General features: G+C 37.0%; 1 protein-coding gene across 1 annotated transcript in view; it reads left to right on the top strand.

Moving 5' to 3' along the window:
• LOC122412933 (uncharacterized) overlaps positions 1-24,764 on the top strand; it is a 49,642-nt gene that overhangs the window by 15,273 nt on the left and 9,605 nt on the right. The window contains exons 2-3 of the mRNA XM_043422927.1: positions 23,625-23,887; positions 24,030-24,180. Of these exons, the coding sequence (XP_043278862.1) occupies positions 23,625-23,887; positions 24,030-24,180 (414 nt within the window). The remainder of the gene's footprint in view (positions 1-23,624; positions 23,888-24,029; positions 24,181-24,764) is intronic.

Below are 24,764 nucleotides of genomic sequence, written 5' to 3'. Positions count from 1 at the left end.
TTTTCAAAGCATTCTTTTCTATTCATATTACCATACCCAAAAATGCAAAGTGGATACACATATGTCGATGCAGAAAATTTTCAGTCTGCATGTATCTACCGCGGATCAAGTGGAGAAGAAAAAAGTTAAAGCGTGTCAAAACAAACAGAATTGCTTATTTTTTCATATATGTGTGGTATCCTAAATGCAATGTATTCATATGCTATTCATAAATGAGCCATCGATAATTTTTTCTAGAATTTTTAATTATTTTTATTGTTTATTATTTATAAATATCTATATTCAATGAAAAAAAATAGGAAGTGATAATACTTGATGCACATGTTATTGCAGAGAATTTTAAAGTTTGCAAGTAACTGTTGCGGTTTATTCATCAACATTTTGGTACTGACACAAAAAAGTACCACAGATTTATTAAATTAATTATGCCAAAACTGACAGTAAAAAAGACAGCGCACTTAGAAGTGAACAGAACTCAAAATTATTTGATGTATCTGTGCATTGGCTTTTGAAGAGAGCAATTTTTCAGACCTACCTAGAAATAAGTAGCTGAAATCTTTAGTAATGATATAAAGAACTATTCTCACCTAAATTTTTGTGGACATAGGAGTTGATAGAAACCCGTGGTGCAGGGTCAAAGTTAGCGATTTTTTGTAAAATTTCAAAAATGACCAACTCCGGAATGATATACCACCGCGAATTGTTTTATTCAGAGGAAAGATTGTCGCGACGAGAGCTTCAGGCCAGCAGACAACAGGGCTGTCAATGTACTTGTCCCGAGACTCTACCGAGTCTCTTGATTTCTAAACTTCTTCACGTAATTCAATTTTTTGACATGACTCACTTGAAGGTTATGAAAAACGAAAAAAATGAGTCATATTAGAATACAATTAGACTAAAAATCAATCTGTTGCGTCAATTTAAAAATGATCAGTTTATTGAAATTTCTAATTTATTTAACTCAATCACAGTGAAAGGCTTCTCAGTCTGGACGACTGAACAACTTTTTTCTATAATCTAGATGGTATACTAAAGGAAATGTAACCAGTATTATTTAACTTGAAAGTAAAGTCTTTGTGAATCATCACCTTAAAACGAAGCAAAAAATGAACATTTTTTTACCTTTATGAGGCTAGTTCCCGTGACCTTGAGCATTTGGAGAGTTGAAATTCGAAAGACGTCTCCCGAGAAATTGTGGGAAGACCAATGGATGTTCTTATATATATTAGGTTTACCAGAAAATTCTGACCTTTTCTTTGTATTTTGTTTTATTCCAAAAACGGACAGAACCTAATACTTTATATCAGGGTGTGCGGGAAAAAAACTATATTTTTGTTTTCCTTTGCATCCAGCTGAGAAAGTCGAATTAAGGTGAAAAAAATGAATCCCAAAAGCAAAACTTACCAAAAAATTATTTCGAAAGGTGTACCACGTTTGAAGATTTTCCATAAGAATAACCCAAGAAACTATTGAGACGATCATCGTATCATAACTCTTAAGGAAAGAATCACACACGAACCACAAGAATATTTTTTTATGGAAAATTGATTTCCTTACAACAAAAGTCTTTATAAACAATTAGCTCACTGCAACCGTTTTGGTGCTATCACCGTTTGAAGTTGAATCGATAAAATAGTATATTACACCACAAGGGCAGAAAGTTTGATATTCCTGCACTGCGCGTCACAATGCCCGAGGCGAAGCCGAGGGCATTTGACGCGCAGTTCAGGGCTATCAAACTTCTGCCCGTATGGTGTATACTACCCGTGAAAAACGGCACCATTGGCCCAAGCTTGGTGCAGTACCGCGCCAACTATACGCGATGGTTGGACGACCGTTGGCAATATAACTCGGCCAACCGTAGCACCACGGTTGGAGTGATAGCTACGGTCCTACGGTAGGCTAGCGCTTGGGACCAGTATCGGCCCAGCGTTAGTTTGGACAACGGCCCAACGCTGGGCCGGTGTTTGCCCAATGCTAGCCCCACATTCACCCAGCGTCATTCCCCAGCGAATGCCTGTTATCGATTATTTAATTAAATAATATTTATTTTCAATCATGCTTATTTTATCACCCTATACAATTATCCGTCATTGTGGAAATTTTAATTAGTTAAAAAAAAACAGTTCTTTATATTTTCTTTAGAGTTGAAATTTTTCAGAGGGGATTTGAACTGCCTACCTACAACTTTCCTACCTAATGCCTACCTAGTTTGTCCGAGACGCTAACCACTACACTATCGACTACTTTCTATTTTTGTATCAACATTCTCAAAATAAAATATTGGGCCCATTCTGGTATTGTATCATATGTGTACATATTGAAATCACTTTTTTAATTCTCAACCGATTTAGACCAAATTTGGTACACAACTGTAAAATACCCGGAAACAAATTTTCATGTAATTCGATAACTTATTAGCTCGTACGAGTTTTGATAAGAAAATTGAAAAAAGTTTATCCTTCAGCTGATTAATTAATAAAGTCGAAAAAATTAAATGACTAATCTGTATATTATTAAAAGATACACGGCCCGTCTTGAATCTTTCTACCTACACTTTACCTCAATACTTAGCGTCAAGACGCTGCCGCATCTCTAGATTATTATTGTTATTATTATTGATATTATTGTCGTTATTATTATTGTTATACAAGAAATCTTAATTCATTTGCAATATCAAAAAAATGAAGATAACACAACATGTGTCCACTAAATATTATATATACTGAAAAAAAAAATTGCTTTAAAGAGTCGATTATTATTTGGTGAGTGCGAGCAACAAAATATTCTTGGATTAATAACAACAAATTGATTGATGAACAACTAATGGATGACCAGAAGTTGATCATCAATTGCTGCCGTTGCAAGACAGTGCTGGCTGAGCCTAGGCTGATGAGCGGATACCGATTGTATATCTAACAATATAGCAGGTACAGATTTTAAAAAATAAGGCGAGCAGTATTAACCCGAGGTATGGGACAATGATGGCCTCCAACGGTTGGCTGCCAGTCATGAACCGACACCGGCCCAAGCGTGGGCGATTGTCGGGTCCCAATGCTCAAATTCTTCATTGGCTATAAGCGTGGGCAAATATGCTGGCCCATGCTCGGGCCCAACGTCGAGTCCCAACGGTTGGCTGCCAGTTATAAACCGACACCGGCCGAGGGTTGGCTGGTTGTCGGGTCCCAATGCCCAAGTTTAGCATTGACTAAACGTGGGCAAACATGCTGGCCCGTACTCGGGCCCAACGCTGAGTCCCAACGGTCGTTTACCCAGTATCGAGCCAAGCATCGGCCATATGGTAAGCATCGGCAATTTTTTCACGGGTATTTTTCTTCATAGCCGGTCGAAAGTACGTTTCTTCCGAAATACGCAACTATCGATAGAAGATGTTTTGATGCCTGCCCCCGACATTTGCTGCACGAGCGAAGCGAGTGCTGCTGGTCGGGGGGGCAGGCATCAAAAAAACAAGATATTAGCAAAGATAATTAATATGAATATTTGCATTCCTATGAAGCTGAAAATAAATCATTATTCCGAACGACTATATTCATTTTATCAGCCTGGTCACTTTATTTTTGGCTTTCACATTGATTTTATCTGGAAGGATAAATGTATGTTATTCGTTCGGATTTGTATTGTTTTGATAATAGTGCTTGGAAATAATATGGCATTTCCATAACATATTTCCGAATGAATAACATAATCTTATTCGTACGGTTTGCAGATGACTAGACACAACCTTTCAAAAAACACGTAAGCAATATCTGTTCAAACGTCAAACATCAAAAGTAAAAAAAATAATTACGTCAATCCTTTCGGAATGCAGAAAAAAGTTTTTGCTCCCGCCGAGACAAATGAAGCGCGTGCAGTTTTGACAGCGCAGAAATGTTATCTTTCGACTAAGGTGTGCAGAGAATAGTATATTACACACCTAGGGAGGGAAAATAGACTACTTCAAACCGCGGGCAGAATTGTCACCCGAGCCGAAGGCGAGGGTGATAAGCACGCGGTTTGAGGTGGTCTAATTTCACTCCCGTGGAGTGTATACGATTTTTCTGTCCGACGCAGGCGGAATGCGGCAACTTCGGCCCGCGCAGCGGGCCGAAAGTTGCCACTTTCCGCCCGGAGGGCTGAAAAAATTTTTGCGCCCGCTGTCACAGCGAGCGTGTTTTTTTTTTTACCAATGCAGGAATGTTGAACTTTCGGCCCTGAAATCGGGGCCGAAAGTGCGTACTTTCGACCGAGGTATGAAGAAAAAAAAATTTTCATAAGATGTGTTCCCTTCCAATTTCAATATTTTTTTTTTATAGAATGTAGCTCATCAAAAAATAAGAGACATTTTTTTTTATCAGCTCAAATTATTCTTAATTGATGAGATAAACCCCCAATGTTGAGCACGTTTTCCATTTGGTAGTGTTTCATTTACAATTAGTGAAAAATATTGTTATCTTATGAAAACCAAGCACGAAACGTTTTTACAATGATTCTTTGAAAATTATAAAAATAAGTGATTTTATAAAGAACTTTTTTGTAGAGAAATCAATTTTCCATACAGAAATATTCTTGTGCTGGTTCGTGTATGATTCTTTCCTGAACAGTTATGATACGATGACCAAAGGTCTCAATAGTTTCCTGGGTTATTCTTATGGAAAATCTTCAAACGCGGTGCGCTGTTCAAAATAATTTTTTTGTGAGCTCTACTTTTGGGATTTTTTTTTCTCACCGTTATTCAACTTTCTCGGCTGGATGCAATGGAAAACAAAAATATCGTTTTTTTCCGCACACCCTACTATGTATTAATCATCAATAACGTCCATTAGGTTTCTTAACACTTCGTAGGACCGAATTTTTATCGATGAAAATATACGGAAGGACAATCGAATGTGTCGGTGCATGGATTCAGATCGGCGGTGTACGAAAAAGTCGAAGGCTTTTAGAAAGTACGCAAGGCTCTCCAGCGGGGCACAGCACGGTATACATGCTGTGCCCCATAACCGACCATAACATGAGTCGATCAACGTCTTTATATGAATGTGTGTTCTCTCCATAGCGTGCGTTACCTATGGGAACCGGAAAAACGTATCGTTATTTCCTTCACTCCGGGAGATGAGCATTTGCGTCCCGATGGCTTCACAGATTTGGCGTTCATTTTCGTGAAATTACTTGGAATCCGCCCAATGGAGTTCCATTGCATACTTACAAGATGTAAATACGCTTTTGGTCTCTTTTGATAATTTGTAACGTTATCCTGCCTTTTCCTACGACATCGTACAGTATAATGATATGATAAGAGACCGCGGAGCTTCAGAATCGGACAGCCGCAGTGCATCGATCGTTCGTGATAATTTCTAGTTGCACAAACACCTTCACGAATAGACCAACTCGGAGACTCGTTTTCTCGAAAGATCTCACTCCGGGCATGGAATTCAGTCATGCGTAAGCGCCATAGATCGCCAAAGTTGCGATCCAAAACCTGCCCGCATGCGCAACGCCAAGTGTAAAGTTGTCACGCTTGGAGAAACCGGTGAGAGAATATCGTCGGTTTTTGCCGACGAGTTTCGGAGAAGCGATTTCAATGCAGTGGACTCTTGAGATGGAGAGAAAGAGAGATGAAGGAGGGAAGGAGACGAGAGGAGTCGAGACGAGAAAAAGAGGACGATGGAGATTGCCAAACCTGGTTCAACGTCGATCTGTGATAAATTCCCGAATGCCGGAATTCATATTCGACGAGAAAAAACATGAGAGATTTATTTTTCGGCTAGTAATCTCGAATTCTCAGCAAACTCTGTCCCAGCATCTCTTTTCATTCGAAAACAGGCCCTCGAACCAATTCATGATTTTCATGCTTCTTTTATCAGACGACAATGAAATTCGTGGTTGTATTCGGGCATAACGTGTGAAACGAAAATTGCATAAGTTTGTTTTTTTTTTTCCAATTGCTCTTTTAACACAGTCAAAAAGTTCTCTATTGATATCCCGTTCTAGGCTCGATAACTATTAAGGTGAACTACACTCATATATGGACCTGATCTCGTTCATGAAGAATATACTACTTTTGAAGGCTTCATTCAGGTTGGTCATTCTTGGCACACCGCAGTATTTCTTTCCGTTCCAGAAGATTAGACAAGCTATAAACGGATAATGGATATTATGAAGGTGGCTCCGGCAAGAAAATCAAGCTGCGTGAGAAAGATTAAACTTCGACGAAGCTATATTGTTTGGAAAATCGGAAGAAAAATTAAAAAAATAAAATACGATCATCAAATTCTATAATGAAATTGTGGCCCGATTGTTGAGAAAACGAATCGTAACTCGTTCTGGTATGTGCGCCGGGTTGATTCAATTTCCGAAAGGTCCGACTCGACCAGGCTGCTGAAACTGATCCGGAGCTTCGCTCCTTAATATATTTACAGCTCGTTCACGGTTCTTGGCTCTGGAAGTAGTCTATTCTATCTTATAAGTGCTCAAGTTTCACTGTCATAAAAGATTCTTATCAAGAATTAAATGTGCCTTGCGCGTACTTACCCCGATTACAAACGTTTATGAGTCCGGAAAAAAAACAGTTGAAACTATACCGCTAAACGTGCAGGGTACCTCAATAACATTGATTATGAATTTAAGAAAAACCAGTATGAAATATTTGACCACTTATCACCGGTATTGAAATACCATAAGGGAATGAGTTGTCTTTTCGTTCAGCGAACATCGATATCATAGCCGAGCCTTGAATATCACGACCAGGTTAATCAAATAAATTTACATATATAATATTTATATATGAGCAGATCCATTGGATTTCGCACAATTTCGAATTTACTCAAACTTAGGTGCTTCGAAGTGCTTTAAAAATTATGCTCAAATACCAAATTTCAACTCTCTAAGTGATGAACCAGTATTATTTGACTTTAACGTAAGGTCTTTGAGAACCATCATCTTGAAACGAGGTGAAAAATGGACATTTTTTGACCTTTGTATGGCTCGTTCTCGCGTGACACCTTGAGCACTTGAAAAGTTGAAATTTGGTATTTAAGCATAATTTTTAAGGTACCTCGTAATACTCGAGTTTGAGAAAATTCGAAAGACCTCTTCCGAGAAATTGTGCGAAATATAATGGATCTGCTCATACATACATATTAGGGTGGTCCTTATTTGGGGTTGAAATTTTTTTTCTTAAATTCCTCCCCTGGTTCGATTTTAAATCACTAAAAAAGACACCACAATAAAGCTGTGGTCAGTGGGATGATGGAAAAGGGTGCCGGCAAGCCCGGTCGTTATTTCTACTTCAATCAAATTTGTGTTTGCTTTATCTTTGGCTGCTATTATTTTTCTATGTATAAATCACGTCGAGCCATCCAAGTGTACTCGAAACCCTTGTCAATCGTCATTAAGAACAACCCTTCAAGTATTTATTTAACATATAGTCGTTGAAAATTCGAACTACAATATTTTCCCGTATACCCAGGAATAAATCATCAGATAATTTTTTATTCTTTGCTCCTGAATTTCGATAAAATAGACAACTTTTCTATCGTTTTTCTATTCGTCGAGAGAATTATATTTTCTAAAATTTCTAGATTATTACTTCCTCCGATATTTTCTTCATGACCTAGAGGTAAACGGTTCTATTTGCATGCTAATACTGAATTTATATATCTGTCGTTTTTGGGATCCATTGCTCAAGAACAGCCTTTTTTGAGGGCCGATGAAACGAAGTAGTCTTGTTTCGTAGGCTTATGTCAGTTTGTCGGTGTTTTGATGTGAATTCTTACATCTGAGGATTTTTTTTATGACGTGATAGTCAGGCGCTATGTTGAGAGACACGGAATAAAAGAACTGTTTTGAGAATTTGTTTGTCAAAAGAAAGTCGAACGCAACGCCGAAAGAGTTTTGATGAATAATTCGCAATAAGATGCAATTCCTGAACCATCGAATGATCTATATCAGCATTTTATATGAAAGTTATTAAAGAATAATGATTATTTGAGTAGATTAATATTTGAGGATAGAATTTGTAGTTAAGGTGGCTTGAGCTATGCCGAGAAAACTTGAAAGATATCAGGAAGAATATCGTGTTAGCTGGATGCTGTGCCACGAGACATGATATTCGGAACGGCGTCGGCTTTCCCAGGGAAGTTGTGATAGTTGGACTCTATGCTGCAGAGACTATAATAGGAAAACACGCAGAGATTACGAAAGGAAGAAAGATTCGAATAAAACGATAAATAACCAGCCCCAGCAGAAAAACATCACTTTTATATAAAATGCCTTTTTTCAATCGATTCGGACTTGCCAGCACCATTTCCCATCATCCCACTGACTCCAGCTTTTCCGTGGTGTCTTTTTTAATGATTTGGAATCGAACCAGGGGGGGGAATTTATATAATGATCCAAAAAGATATGATCAACTCTGAAACAATATCAAATTTTCGATTGCTCCAAGAAACAGGTAAATTTGATCAAAATACGTTCATTTTATTTCTGCTCATTCCTAATCCTGCAATTTCAGTCTTAAAATTTTTTTGATGCTTCAGTATGAATATTATACAGACTTTCAGAGCTCTCCAAAACAGTAATTAATATTCAAATTTTTTAAATTAGTGCATAAGTTGATGGATTCATCGTTGCGGTATGAATTCAAAAGCACAGTTGTTCGAAGGGAACTGCGTTCGATGATTTCCTAGAGAATAAAGAATCAGAATGGAGGCTCTATGAGCTGTAAAAGTGACGTTTCGCTTGAAGAGAAAACGCCACTCTTGAAGAAAAAACATACGTTAATTGTCGCTACCGAAATGCAGTTGATTTCTGCGATCGGGAAGAAGCAATCGATGCACATGAGTATAGGTAAATGCCCATAGAGGTAGTGAGGGAATACAATGAAAATTATCGAGAAAATTCTTCCAAGATTCTGCTAGGTCTTGGTGCGTCTTCGCAAAAGCGTTTTACGTGTAGCACCCGCGAGCCTTAAGAGGATGGATCAGTCGGTATATCGCAACCGTGAGTGCGAGAGAGATAGCTGCAAATTTCGAAATCGAAATTCTTTGAGACAGTTTGACCGATTAAAAAAAGGCTCTGTCAGTAGATTTTTGCCATCGTTCTGCGTAGGCTGACAGAGCCTTTTTTTAATCGATCAAACTGTGTCAAAGAATTTCGATTTCGAAAATTTCAAGTGAGGTTCGTCGACTGATCCATGCTCTTAACGACGAATCTGGGACGCAATCGAGCCGGGAATAAGAATGCATATTATTTTACCGCTTGGTATTATCGCGTATAAATGACTCCTTTCATAGTGCAGCCTACCATCAAACGAGAATGTGTCTCACGCTTTCCTTGCTCGATGCCTACGGAAGGTAAAATGGCAATTGAGTTTCGGCCACAATTCCAAAAAAAAAAACCATTAAATCGAATAAATATAACGGAGACTGGGTCATAACGGGCTACGTCAAAAGTAAGGCAATTTTTTTTAAACAATAAAAAACATGGATAAAAATTATTCATGTTAGTAAGCAATAGCCAAAGTTTCGGAAACTTCTGAAAACAACGATATTTTCTTTGATAGCCCCAGTTTAGCGAGACGCGAAAATATCTCAAGTAGCAACAATCTTATACGAATTTTTCTGCAATGTTCGTCCAGCCGTTTTTGTTCGTGTTCATGTTTACGATACGAGGATAAATTCCTCGAGTCTTGTCTACATAAATTGCATCATTCGTTGTTGCAACTCGTCTTTCCGCGTTTACACCCATCGCATCTGAATTTCTTGAACACCGCGCGCTAAATGCGCCCACAACGTATTAAGATAACGAGCGTTCGGAGCTCTGGATCTCCAAGCTCTGGCGTTCGGAACGTCGAGTCATGCGGTAACGATCTCAATCAGAAGACTACGTCACCTGGCATTTTCTCTCTATGAGACTAGAGATACATATGTATTATGCAACAAAAAATTAAACGAAAATCACGGTCCACTGCTGGCTTCTTCTCGCCTACCCTCACTATATCGACGGCCCTCTATTTACTACTCTTGGTCCTCATTTTTCCGACCCTTCAGCTTCCCCCTCCCCCTCGCCGTCACGATTTTTTTTGCGATATAAATATGAATCGATACGCGAATTATGAAATATAAATTATTTCGAATTTGTCATCGTTCGTACCAGCAGAATTTTAGCGTACGCTGCCACTGGGGCCAAATATATAAAAACTCCTTTTCTACAGTCACGAGTGCGAAGAAAATACGAATCGTCTCAGCTGCAGATGGAAAGTCATTTTCGTTTCTTGTTATTTGCGATAATAAATCCCCAGTTTTGTTTGAATACAAACCATCGAAACAACTCAACTGCGTGTTCCATTTTTTCGAACAATTCTTCATCATGCTTCAAAGCTAATTATAACAACGCCAACGAGTCATAAATCGTTTCTAATTACTTCTGATGATTTAACACTTGTTTTTTTTTTTTTTTTTTTTTTTTTTTTTTTTTAACCAGAAACGCCTCGCGATAGCGGATAGATAAGCGATCGTCGGTCAAAAATGAGCACAGGACCACATTCCTCAAATGTTTCCATAGATTGTGAAAAACTTGACATGATATAAAGATAACTGGATAACTGGGAAAAAGTGGATTGGTGCGTTCAGAGGAAAAAATAACTGTGGCGAAAATTATGTGGCTAGTTTTTTCAGTTTCTAATTGTGATACTTAATTGATTGAAACGCGAGTCTAATAGGAAAATCGTTAAGATGGAAATGATTTTTTTCCACTTCAGCGATAACATACGAGAAGGGTGAGACAACGATAGCTCGTGACGAATGAATTCGTTGGCGCGAATAGCGCTTTTTCAGATCAATTAACTCTCCGTTCAAGAAGCACGCACGAGAATGCATTGTCGAACAAAAAATTTTTCGCTAAAGAACGAAGAATGGTTCGTTTCTTTGGGCCATTTGAAAGAGCCGCACTCGAAACGCTCAAAATTATGGTGACTCAACAATGGTTCAAGCGTTTCCGCGATATTTCCAACAATTAACGACGAAGATTGAGACTTATATTTCTCTGCTCCGCTCTTGACATATACTATCGATGTATCGTTGAAATATTCATGGCCGCGCTGTTAGCTCCTGATTTACTACGATCGTCATGATTATCCTTTCTCGTTTCTTCTCTTTCGAGCATCGAATCCGTCTGTTTTTCTCTTAACTACCAGTGTTTAATCGAGTTACACAATTTAGAATGAGAACAAAGATGCTCCGGAGGATAATAATGCGAGGCGTCAGCGAGTCGTATTCAGATAAAGTCATGATCAAATAAGCGTCGAGGCATTCAATCAAGTAGGGTAATATGGGGCAAAATGGACACTTAAGGATTTAAGCAAGTTTCATTGATGAGCATATGGTCTTTCAACTATTTTTGAGTCCCAAAATTGATGCCCAGTCCTCTTGTTTCCCGAATTTCGTAAAAAAAAAATTTCGGGGCAAAACGGACACAGCCCCTCAGAAGCATAAAAATCGAAAAACCGACATTTTTCGAAATACAGCCGTTCCAAGCGACTCTTATCGAACAGAATGTCAATTCGGTAATACGGGAAAAAAAAATGGGACCACTCAGGCTCCATTCCTTGAATCTAAATGAAAAAAAAATGAGTCAAATCTTATATCCCATTTCTGTTATGTTTTTGAGGTATGCAAAAAATCAACTTTGAGTCCGTCGTGTTGGGGTATATTTGGTGTTCGCATTATATCGGAGGTCCCACCATTGATTCATGTTCCTAGTTTCCGGAATTTCTTCAAAAAAAAATTTCCGGGGCAAAACGGACACAGCCTCTACAAAGCATAAAAATCGAAATACCGAAATTTTTCGAAATGTAGCAGTTTAGCAGATAGAAAAAAAAGCTCACCAAGACAGCTAAGTCATCGTCTTTTGAAGACGTTTCTTGCATTTTCTGCGAAGGGTTATTTATATATTCGTCGTTCTCCGAAGATTGGGTTGACTGTGTAACATGCAAAAAATGGGCACACACCTTGTGTACAATCGTTGAAGACGAAGATGTCAGCTATGAGTAATAAAAAACCTTTTTTCCTTATTCGTACTTTGATTACTATTGTGGTTTTTAAAAATAAGTCAAAAAAGCGAATAGATAGTGAGAAAGTAGTTTGAGATCTATTTTGCTCTGAAACATGATTTTTTTGGGGATGTCACCGTGGAATTCAACAATTTACCATAATTTATGGTCAGGACATGATTTGGAACCAAAAAAAAAATTTTATGCATTTTATGAAATTTCAGTTTCGGGAAAGTCCGTTTTGCCCCGGATTCAATTTTATGGGGCAAAATGGACACTGTGTCCGTTTTACCCCATGGGTCCATTTTGCCCCATATTACCCTACATGACAAGATGTGTTTCTAGGTGCATGTACAGGTTGCTAGAAAAATCGTATCGAGACTAAACGAACGAACGAAAATGTTGAAGAGAAAAGCTCTGCGAAGAGCTAAGCTTTTCGCAATTATACCGCATCGCTTGGAGTTTGAGGCTCCGAGTCAACAAATTTAGTGGTGATTTTGAAGATATACATCGAAGCGTTGAAGAAAAATTTCACTCGCAAAAATTTTAATGAAATGCACGATTGACCTCCATCTGCTAGCTTATTGGACAATTTTTTGGATTGACTACTATCTGCTAGATTAGTTTGGGCAAAATTTCGAACTGCGTCCCCAATTTTGCTCAATGGACCAGTCTTCAAGGTAAGTTATAAAAAATCACGGTCAAACCGTTTTCGAAGGTTATTATACAAGTATGTTGAGAACAGGTACATGAATTTTTGCAGATGATGCTAAAATTGAGAAAAGAAGTTGGTCGAGGAATGCTAAAAATAGTTACGTGATTTTTTTGGAACAAACTAAAAATGAAATTTTTTACCAAGCAACTATTTCACGAACAAATTATTTTAGACTACATATTGCCGTACTCTGCTATAACACGGGGAAAAATACTGATCATTTTGCATCATCCGAGTACTTACACAACTTACTATTGCCATACTTTGCTATAATACGGAGGAAAAATGCCGATCGTCTTGCATCATCCGAGTACTTATACAATAAATTGACATGTTTAATACACGAGCTATGAATTTCATACAAAAAGTGGACAAATCCTCGCCAAAAAACAGCAAAAATGCTGTAAAAAAAGTGAGACAAGTACATTTACTTCCCTCAAAAGTAGCCTTACAAAAAGTTGTTATCGTGATCTATCAGTTGTTTAGTCTGTAAAAATCCTGCTGCACGTTTTATTCCGAGTAGGTTGATATTTAAAAGAAAATATGAGTTAGACGCTATTCTCATTTTATCAGAGAACAAAGTGTAACCCTTATTTTTCTCATAAAATCAAGGGTGTCCGAGTAAAACGTGTAACCATTTTGCAGCTATCTCTCTCGCACTCACACAAGCACCACGCAAGTGATAGAGCACCTTAAATAAATGAAACCTATGAAAAGCATCGATAGTCAAATACATCCCCGAAAGTAGCCTCACAAAAAGTTGTTAAATAAATCCCCGGAAGTAACCCCACAAAAAATTGTTAAATGAATGAAACCGATGAATAAAAAGCATCAATAATCAAATACATTAAACTTATTAACCTTGAGTGAATATTTTTTAAATTAATTGAAAGTATATTTGTTCTACACAAAAAAATCCGATAAAAATAAAAGTTAAAAATAGTTATAAAAAAAACTCCGATACGAAAATAAACTTCAAACGAAAAAAAATTGATTGAAAAATAACAATTTGATTGAAGGAAGAAAAAATAATTAAAACAAAAAATTTAATTGAAAAAAAAATGGAAAAGAAAAAAATTGACCGAAGTACTTGGCGAGTGTTTGTTCACATAATTCTTATTATAATGTATTGATCATTACCACAAACTCCCCAAGTACTTCGATCAATTTTTTTCTTTTCAATTTTTTTTCAGTCAAATTTTTTTTCCATTAAATTTTTTGTTTCAATTATTTTTTTCCTTCAATCAAATTGTTATTTTTCAATCAAATTTTTTTTCGTTTGATGTTTATTTTCGTATCGGAATTTTTTTTGTAATTATTTTTAACTTTTATTTTTATCGGATTTATTTGTGTAGAACAACTATACTTTCAATTGCAACAAATCGCAATAAATAACGATGCACGGTCGGTAATGCCAACTACTGAAGGCATTAGTCGAAAGCTTCTGATCTTGGCTACAAGCAATGGTCACGATTTAGATTATTTTTCGGCGAGTTCGATTCATTTAAATTTAAAAACTAAAGACTGCTCATACAATGAAAATTTTCTTTTCTTTACAAGCAATAGCAACGATTTTGATTATTTATTCAGCAAGTTCAATTCTCCAACCAATGCAAGAGTAGAAAATTCGAATTCGAAGAGATGTTGTTTAAATTTTCTATTCCTTTTTTTAAAAGCTCCTTTTGTTCACTTTGAAAATTGATTTTTGAGATCATTTTTCAACTCAAGATACGGACTTTTAATACTTGGCGTTACTTTTACTTTTTTAAAATTTTCGAGTTACTTAATAACGTGCAAGCATCTCTATTCCAAAGATCAGGGTCCCGCCTGCCACAAGAGAACTGAATTATTTATTGGATTTAAGAGTCTTATGTTATAAAGATGATTTTTCTTCAGCAGGCATTTTATTATTATATTATGCGTCGACTTTCCATGCGATTGAAGAAAGTAAGTCTCCGGATCCGTTACAAAACACTGTATATCTGTAGACGTATAGACGTATCCATGTCCGCGAGGCACTCGTTAATTGTATGGAAAGTTGCAACGCAGTATTGTATATGGAATTCCATGTCGAGCTGATTGATTCTCCGTCTAATTGAATTTTAAGGAATTACGGGGTTATCTAGTCAGAATTTTCGAAAAAATCAATTTTTCTTTTTCGACGAATCCTCAAAGTATGAAATTTGAAAAATATTCTCTAAAAATTTTATGGCGATCCGTTCAAAATTGAGCGAGTTACGGCGATTTTTACTGTTTACGGTATGTGGGCCGTGCGACCCAGGTATAAAGGAAACCGTGTTTTTTTGCAAAATAGCTTTTTCAATATGGGTGACCACGATATATAAAAAACGAGTGAACCGATTTACTTGCAATTTTGCATTCATCCTTTTTATATCGGAAAGCAGTCCTTGATCGAAAGATTTTTTTTCGAAACATACATTTTTTTTATATATCAAAGAAAATGAAGTGATTTTTCAATCGAAATCTAGACTTTCACTTTCGACCGCTGACCATTTTTTCAAAAACTGATAATTTTTCAAATCCTATGATTAAAGTCTAGATAATACAATACAAAAACTTCATTCATTTGGATTTTCTTTTTTTCAAATGATCAGTGGAAAAGTTATAGTGATCACCGCGGAAGATCTTTTTTTAATAGCAGTCCGGGGTATTATATTATACTTGCTATAATTGTGACTTTTTTACGATAAAAAAATTATGAAACATAATCAAAAATATACCCTTTTCTATGAAAACAAAACAGCTCGAATCTTCCAATCATTTTCCTAAAAAAAAAAATCACAAAAACACGCCTTTTTGGCCGCTAACTATTAACCCCTTAATCAAGAATTTGAATGAACTCAATTTCGCTTTATAGTCTCAGAAAGCTCTTTTTTTGCCAAACTTTAACGAACCGATGTTTCGGCCGCGTCGTTTCGATGACTTCCAAATTATATTATGATAAGAAAACGTGCATTTTATTATCATGGAATTTCTTATATATAGCACGTAGGATATAATGAGTAGGTGCGTTGACACCGTTAAAACTGGGTGTGTACCTATACATCTCTGTAGTTTATATAATACATGTGTCATTCGATGTTGTAGAAACATTCCACTCCGCGACATAAGATTGTTCAGAGCGTTGCTATTGTCATTTTTTTTTTTTTTTAACTTACTCATGCGATCGTAACAAACAATTATATAGTTTGTGCATGTTTGGTGGTACTTCGTCTCTTCTACTCCATTTTGAGACGATTTTTGAATTTTACACTCAAAACCTCCATGCCAGTTTTCTGCCTTCTTTCTATCGCTATACTTTTAGGCTCTTTTTCCCAAACTCCGAACGCTTTTTAGCTCCATTCCGGATGAAGCGCGTAGGTAGCGAAATTATCGCGCGGTTCTGATATTCTGAATGCTTCACTGTGCCGTGGTTCATTTATTCTTTATACGTTAAAACGTCTCTAATTCTACGAAACTTGACGAGATTATCCTCGAGTCTCTCTATGTCCATTCTTCCTCAATGCTCAACCCGATAAACATTACAGATAAATAACTAACGAAACAAAAAGAGGCAAGAAATATATACGTCTTCTCGAGCCTGTTATGTGAGAGTCACCCCGCTTTATGAACGCCACGCCTCGGATTTCTGCATCATATCACCGACGACGACGTAGTCAAACAAAACTCAATCAACCATTTTGTCACGCATTCTCCGCTTTCTTCCTCGTCAACTTATACCTTCATTTCTTTTCATTTTAGATTTTCGCCATCGTGCTGCTGTTAATTACAGAGTTTTTTTCTTTCTCTTTTAAATTTCAACCTTTATTGTACCTTATCTCGATTATGTCTCTCGATGATAGACAGAGAATTCTCTTATCGGACAATTCCTCATTAATTTACAACGATCGAATTCCAAAGATTGTTATTACGATAATGCCGATATGACGATTTGACAGGTCAATATATTCTGGGTGCTTCCATCTTCGCATCATTTTTTTCTCCATAATTGTATAAAATCCTAAATTTTGAAATAAATGAATAAAATTTCTTGTTCGAGGCAGAAAGTTCGGTGATTGCAAAATTTCGACTTTTCATCATAACGAAAATGCAATGAAATTCCACTTTTTAAATATATTTCTGAATTTCTCAGCTATCAGTCATTATTTAATGCAACTTGAATGGAAAAATTCTCAGCAATAGAGTCCAATGATTCAATTTTATTTTCATTATATGCCGGGAATACTGAAGGAAAACAATGACTGGTATTTATTATCTTCCAACATCATCTCAACCAATTTACTGCGAGTCACCAAAGGACGTTACTAGTAACTATCTCCCGTAACTTAACGTGCCTGAGATTGGGACTGGGTTATTATTGGGATCAGACGAGAAGAACGACGAAAGATCGTGTGGCACAAAAATGTCGTACTTTAGCCTTTGGTTTCTAAAATCGCGATGTATTTATACATATTAGTGAACCGGCTATTCGAAAACGAGGAAAAAATTGATTATTCTAAGGATTTGGATATTTTTTGGCGTGAGGATTGTTAGTTAAATTGAAAGAATACAAGAATCTCTTTTTAAATATACTACGGAAAATAGCGAGTCCAGTGTCCTCAAACCCCGGTCGTGGGAAAACCGAGTTGCGTTTCAGTCACCTCGTTCCATTAGGAGCAGAATAACTCGAAATCGGTGATACTCGTTTTCGATCAAAGCTCACCAGAGAGCGTGTACAGATGAAAGCATCAACGAAAGCAAATAGACCGATTCCAGATGAAAAATCCAACGAATCGCGCCAGTTATGCCCCTCAGATCGGTACCGATTGATGAATAATCAATCAATGTAGTATCTGCTTGCGGAGAACGATCATACGTATACAGATTGTCTGAAAAGCCGATCCGTCGTTGCTCACAGTTGCACGCTCCTGACATCTACTCGGCATATAATTGTCTTAATAAGATTCTTGCAAAAGGCAACAAACCGAGGATAAAGATACTGCGATGAAAATCAGCCTGTTAGAACGCGACACGAGCGCAGACATACTGAAAAGTTGAAAAAAAGTGTGGATTTCAACGGTATCACGATGATAAGTTTGTATATGTCATTTTTCAGCGGATCATGACTAAAGGGGGAGTCATTTGATCGACCGATACTGATTCTTGTCTGGTTCTTCGACCACCTGACATTCATCGGAGCAAATAAGTGGCTAAAGTCATTTTTCGTATATATCGAAAGATTATCTATGTGCGATAATCGAGAATTGTTTTATGGATAACTGCACATGATGGAAGCTCATAGTAGTAGACAAAAAAGAATCTTAGGCGTATACGAGAGCATCATAGACGTTTCGTTCCTTTTGTGGAAAATTATTAAGGGAAAATGGAGAACGATATTTTTGTAAAGGGCTATAAACAGTGTAAGCAATGGAATTTTAGTATTTTTTTTTTTATTTTATAAATGAAAATTAGTTCAATGAATTTATATAAAACCTTGTATACATCTTTACATACTCAGAAGGACTGGGATTTTTTTAAAAATTATTTCATTGGTATATTTTTGCACAATAGTGTATTGAAAATGATACCTCTTGAATCGGCGTTGAAAGTAAAACGCAAAGAGTATTTATCCCAGCGGCTTTATTCAAATTGCATTTCGTAGGAGAAACGTATGTTTTTAGTTTGACGTAGGCGTTTTTTGTTAAATGTTTTTTTTTATAAATAATTTTCTACTGAGAAATCCTCAAAAATTGTGATTTTTTTCTTTGAATGGTCGCCATTTTTTCCTAAACTATATTTTGAAAATCCCCTTTATCATGCCATAGCTATAATAACATATATTTTTAGAATCTTTTTGGTTTTTTATCCTCAGATGTTTAATTTTTGAGATTTGCTGGCAATTCAAGGGGTCCCATTTTCAACACAATATCGTACGAAAAAACACCATAAAAAAGATGAAAAAGAAATTTTTACCAGTACTTCTGAGTTTGTAGAAGATGTGTGCAAGGTTTCATTCAAACCGATTCAATCAATTTTTATTTATAAAATAAACAAAAAACACTTAAAATTTCAACGTTTACACTGTTCATAGCCCTTAAGAAATCGCTGGTTCGCTGGTGCTGCCCATCTCGGAATCGCAACCAGCGAGCGGGCGAGCTCAAGAAGGCCCGTGACGTTACATGTGGAAGATGCGGTGGGTTACGGCTGCATGCGGCAGTAGTGGCGGCGGTCGCAGTGGCTGTGGCGGTGGCGGTGGCGGCGGTGCGGCGATCTAAGGGGAAGAGGCGGGGAAGGTAGAACGCGAGAGCCAGCTCACCTTGGCGTTCGTGGTATGCGTCCAATGGCGTCTCTGTCAAAGGCGTAGCCTTTTCAGGTAAACCCACTACGGGAAGACGCTTATCCCCGCGGTTGCAGGCGACTTCGGACAAATGAAATTATGTACGCGCACGCATTTACGCTTGTTTACTACAATCCACGAGCGATAAAAAGAGACTAAAAAGAGGTGTTGCACCTCTCGCTTGTTTCGATGCTTCCTTTTCGGTGCAGACTGCGCAGCAGCAGCATATATACGGCACTTGGTAGGTTTTGTAAGGTTCTTGAGAACATATAATCTAAGCGGTCGAAAGAAAGACAACCTAAATCAAAAGAGTACGGAGAATCAAATTAAAGAAGACGATCATCTTTTCGGCAGATATAATTTTATCATAGCGGTATAAAAGATTGCATGATACTTTAAGAAAGATCACGCGTATCTTATGAAAATCGAAAATTCCAACTTTGAGAGAGAAAATTTGTATATACGCTAGAAATATACACCGTGCATCTATTCCTTGAATTATTTTAGGATCTACCGTCTAATTGTTGAAAAAACAATTAACGAAAGTCATATTTTTCGAAGGGGTATAGGCTCTTATGGCAGGCACACTTCCGGTGCGACAATTTGGATTTAATGAAATAGGATTCTCCCAACTTTGAAAAGCCGAAAACGAAAATAAGAAAATAAAAGGTTTTTAAATATCAATGATGTATTGAGAAAACCTTGTTACCGGTGAAAATGACTTGGAAATGGAAAAAGAAAACCACTTATTTAAGGTTAACGAGTGATAGTGACGTAAACGGTGAAACAACACCATGAGCCAGCTGGTTTAAAATATAAATAGAAAATGGCTGTTATTACATTTTGCTTGACGATTTTACTACGAAAGTATTTTAACCGCCATCATTATATTAAAAATTTATCAATCTCAACAAATAAGTTACACATAATTTTAATAATTGCGAGAAAAAATTTTAACCGTTTCTTTGATCGTCAGAAAAGCAAAAGAGTTCAGTTGCTTTTTTGAATTACAAGTAACGCATGATCTTCCCTAAAACACGAAATTAAATTCGAGTTAATATCGCAGACTCGTGTTATTATTTGGCGTATAAAATCATACGCGCGGCAGAGTACGCGTCATAGGAAACGCTCAGAATCTACATTCCGTATATACGTCACAATTCTTTCCCTCTCTCTCTCTCTCGCACGTGCAAACACGCACACACGGCGCGCGACGGAACATCCTTCCAACGCCAAGCTAGATTCCGTAGCTTCGAGTCATTAATTCATACCGTGTACGTGCAAATCCATATTTGGTGAGGGCTGAGCGATGATCATTTGTTGATGTCTCGTGAATAGCAGGAGTCACACACAATATATAGTTATTGTTGTACAAGGCATTCTACGTTAACGCAATATTTCATTAGATTTCCCAACCTCGCAGAACCTCTTCAATTTGGCCAGCAGGATTCACTGAACGTTCTGTCAAACGAACCATTCATTTTCTCACACTCTTATTCGAGCGACTCTGGAACGACGGACCAATCGTATTTGGTTTGGTTGCAGAGGGAATGCGTTTTCGGTTGATTGAATTATATTCGTATGTATTGGAAGCCCATGTTACGAGACAGGAATAGCCATGCGTGTGAATTTCTACCATGCTCTTTCCGCGTTCCCAACCACTCCTATATAAATAAACTCGCGATTTATTATTTGTCACGTGTATTTCTCGCGCATTGCCTTTCACGTATTCCGCACTTCATTCATCATCATATCGAAAGCCATCTTTCGCGTTTACGGAGGAAAAGCAAAAAATTGTTATTAAGGAAGATCGCGCGAATCTAATGGTGATGATCTAATTTGGTGATAACATTATTTGGCATCAAGCATACAAGTACAATTTTTTACCACTTGGTTATTGCATAATTGAGCGTTAAATCAAAGTTCTTATGCACGAGATGTATAACTATAAAACTCTATGCTTATACACGTGAACTTTAATGTTCAATTACTCGAGAGCTATATGGTAGAAAAATTTTAAAAAATTTATATTGTCTTATATATTTTTAAAGAATATATTTACCAAATTTTATGAAATTCTTATCTTTTTAAAATTCTTAAGATTTTTAACATGGTTTGGCATGGCAACATTGTATCGTCGCAATCCACTGTCCTTAATGAAGTAGGCTCGTCCCAACTTTGAAGAACCAAAAATGAGAGTAAAAAAAGAATAAACAGTAGAAGGTTTGTCAGCACCATGAGCCGCAGCTGGTTTGAAATATAGATATAGCTCAAATAACGCATGATTCAAATCTTCTTTCATTGAAAAAACGACGTTTGATAGGTCCGTTATTTTCATTCCTTTTCTCATCGCCGGCATCAATATCATTTTGATTATTTTCTACAGTTTCCAGCGCCCCGTTGAAGAAAAATTCCAAGTAAAGACGAATCAATCGATTCGCTTACGGGTTGAATTACTCCAAGAAAAATAATAACCGAGAACAACATATAATTTGCGTTTAGTTTTCAGATTTTTTTTTCTTAACCAACTTATTTGTGTTCCATTAACTCGATCATTATCACGGCCGAGAATAAACGTAACTCTTTAAGAATACGGGACTCGCACTGGAGCGCATGGATCGTGTCAATCTCATAGAGCGTCACTCATTTGCATACTTGTGATTACTGTCAGGCCGTACTACCTTTCGAAGAATGTGCTTCCTGCTTCCTGTCGGTACCACGGTAACGTGCTGTATAATGTTTGAGGCTATATTTGCTTATAACCGAGGAACCAAAAATGGCCTTGCCCATCGCGCCAACTTCGATGGATGACACAATGACGTTTGATACATTATAACACACTTTACACACACGGGATAGCCCCATTTGGAGGACCTTTTTATTGATATATTTTATCGACGAAAACGTCAGTGTGATGATATAATAAAACAATCAATTTGTCAATTCAAATCCATTTGTTGGTTCAGGAGTATTCGCTGGGTTTGATTAGAAAGCAGCCGCACCGGAGAAGGGGAACTCTCATGTTTGGTCGCCTTTTTATCTTAACGCGAAACGTGTTGGAATATGAGCAAAAATAATCCATCAGCATAATAATAAAACTTGATATTAAACAATATACATAAGGGCGTGCTCATAGTCTTATAAGTTTGTTTATATAACGAATATACGGATTAAGAAAGAGGTAAGCACATGAGGCCCTTTGTCGTTAGAGCTAGAGTCACTTTTTCGACCACTGCAGGGCTTAGTTATTCGATAGATCTCCTAGTTAGATTAAAGTTCATTGAATATAATTGCTCTGCTTAAACTCTGTGCTATTTATTTCGAAACCTGATTCTATAAACCAATAAAACGAAATGATCGCTTCAAAATTACGTTTGGACGATCGGCTTTGTGTGAAGGCAAAAAAAAGGGAAGAAAACTATAAAAGTAATTGTTTTCATTCCATTTTATGGTAATTACGCAGAAGTACAGCTCCATCCAAATACGGTTTCAATTTTTCCTTTATGAATTAAGGACTCGGGGCAAAAGGCATAGCAGCATAAATACGGCACTCTGTAGGTTTTGTGAGGCCCTTGAAGGGCTTATAATCTCAGCGGTCAAAAGAAAAACAACTAAAATCAAAAAAGTACGGCGACTCAAATTTAAAAAAAACGATACCTTCTTTTCGGAAGGTATAATTTTCATAATCGTATAAAAGACTGCATCACATTTTATAACACGAAATGACATTCGAGTCGATATCACAAACTCTTCGTGTTATTATTTGCGTATAGAATCTTATACGCGAAAGAATACGTGCCGCATATGAAACAATCATAATCCTCATTCCGTACGTAGCAACAACTTGCTCACACGCACGAACACACCTACTGCCCGTGGCATTCCATGACTCCATACCTTACTTACTATACAGCTAAACTAGCATTTCTAATATTTCGAAAAAAACTTTTAAAAATATTTTATGGATTAATAAGGTCAACCGCAACCATAATATATTAATATATTGCTTCGTGTCATGTTTTCCATTCATAAAGATCGTAGTAAAAAAGAAACCAGCCTGAGAATAGATGAAATTCAACTTCTGCATAATTACTCATTTTATATCACCGTTGTTATATTATCAGCAGACGACAGGGCTGTAGATGGACTTGTCCCGAGATTCTACCGAATCTCTTGATATGGTTCGTTTCAGTGCGACTGAATTTTGAGCGATTTTCGCAGCGAAAAATTACTCACGAAATGCTGTTCGTTAATGAATGGAATGATTTTAGAATCATTACAATTTCCATTGAATTACAACTCGCAATTAATACTTCCTATGAAATCATGAGAGGGCAAAAAATAACAATAGAAAAAAGTTGGCCATTGAAGAAAAAAAAACGTAAAACATACGAATTTTGTTCTAATGCAACGTGGATGATTATTTTTTGGTACATATCACGATATTTGAGTTCAACAATTGATTCGAATGATCAGCATTCGATAATTTTCTTACGATCATACATTTTTTAATGTTTATTTTTCAGGGAAACACCTCGTTCTGGTGACCAATCCCGAGATCGTCGAAGATGCTTACGCCTTCGACAATCCATGCTTCAAAGATGCAACTCCGGCTGTAAACAGGAACCACGATGGTCGACCGTTGTCTACTGCAAGTCTTGTGGTCGAAACGATTCCGAACAACAAAGACTCAGCCCGGTGGTCCAGTCCATGGTCTTCCTTGGTCTTTACCGGGGCTTCGGCCAACAAGAATGACCGGAGACGAACTCTCGATGATTCGTGCCTCGGAGTAAGTATAAATAACTTCAAGCAAGGTATGAAAAAGATATAAAAATGGTGAAGAAACTAGAATGAAGTAAAAAAGTCGTTTGAAGAAAAATGGATGACGCATTTAAAAGTTATTTATTGATGTAAATAAAATCGTTTTTTAGTCGAAAGCGACGAGGGTGAGCATGGTGAGCCTCAGGAGTCGCGATTTCACCGGCCTCGGCTTCAACGTATGTGGAAATATGAGAGAAGGGATATTCGTCAAAGATCTGCTCCATCGTGGTCCAGCCTCGGAATCCGGTCGAATTCATCCTGGTCAGTGATAATTTTATATAGAAATAAAAACTTGACATCAATTAATTATAGAATCGAGCTCACAAAATTTGAGGACTTGAGGAAAATTTGAGGAAAAATAGGCGCGTGTATCAATGCACCAATTGTTACAAAGTTCAGAGAAAAATTCAATTCATCTTCCCTCGATTCTTTGGATTGAGAGAGATAAAATGAGAAACGCACCCCGAAATAATATTGAAAATCAGTTTTACATGCAAAGTTCTTAGATGTAGTCTATTTTTTTCTTCGTTGCGCGTGAAAAATCAACGACCCTGAGACGAACTTATTCATACAACTCTGACGAGATTTCATAAATTGGCTCCTTCTCCGCCGAATAAATTTGCAAATAAGAAAAATCTTCTTTTGTGGCTGCAATCCTTAGTGTGAAAGTTTCGTGACAGTTAGCAATTCGTCAAGGATCATTATTACGTATATTTCATTCATACGAGTGGTAATTAGGTTTATCGAACGGAGCAAGTGGAGTGAAACGAAAAGAGCATTTACTCCTTAGCCATAAAAAAAATTATTCGCTGTATCCATTGCGCGTATAACTCACGAGATCCACG

Source organism: Venturia canescens, chromosome 7 (genome assembly GCF_019457755.1).
Source record: "Venturia canescens isolate UGA chromosome 7, ASM1945775v1, whole genome shotgun sequence".
Classification (NCBI taxonomy): Eukaryota; Metazoa; Arthropoda; class Insecta; order Hymenoptera; family Ichneumonidae; genus Venturia; species Venturia canescens.
The sequence above is the reverse complement of the archived record's forward strand: the minus strand, read 5'-3'. Positions and strand labels throughout refer to the sequence as shown.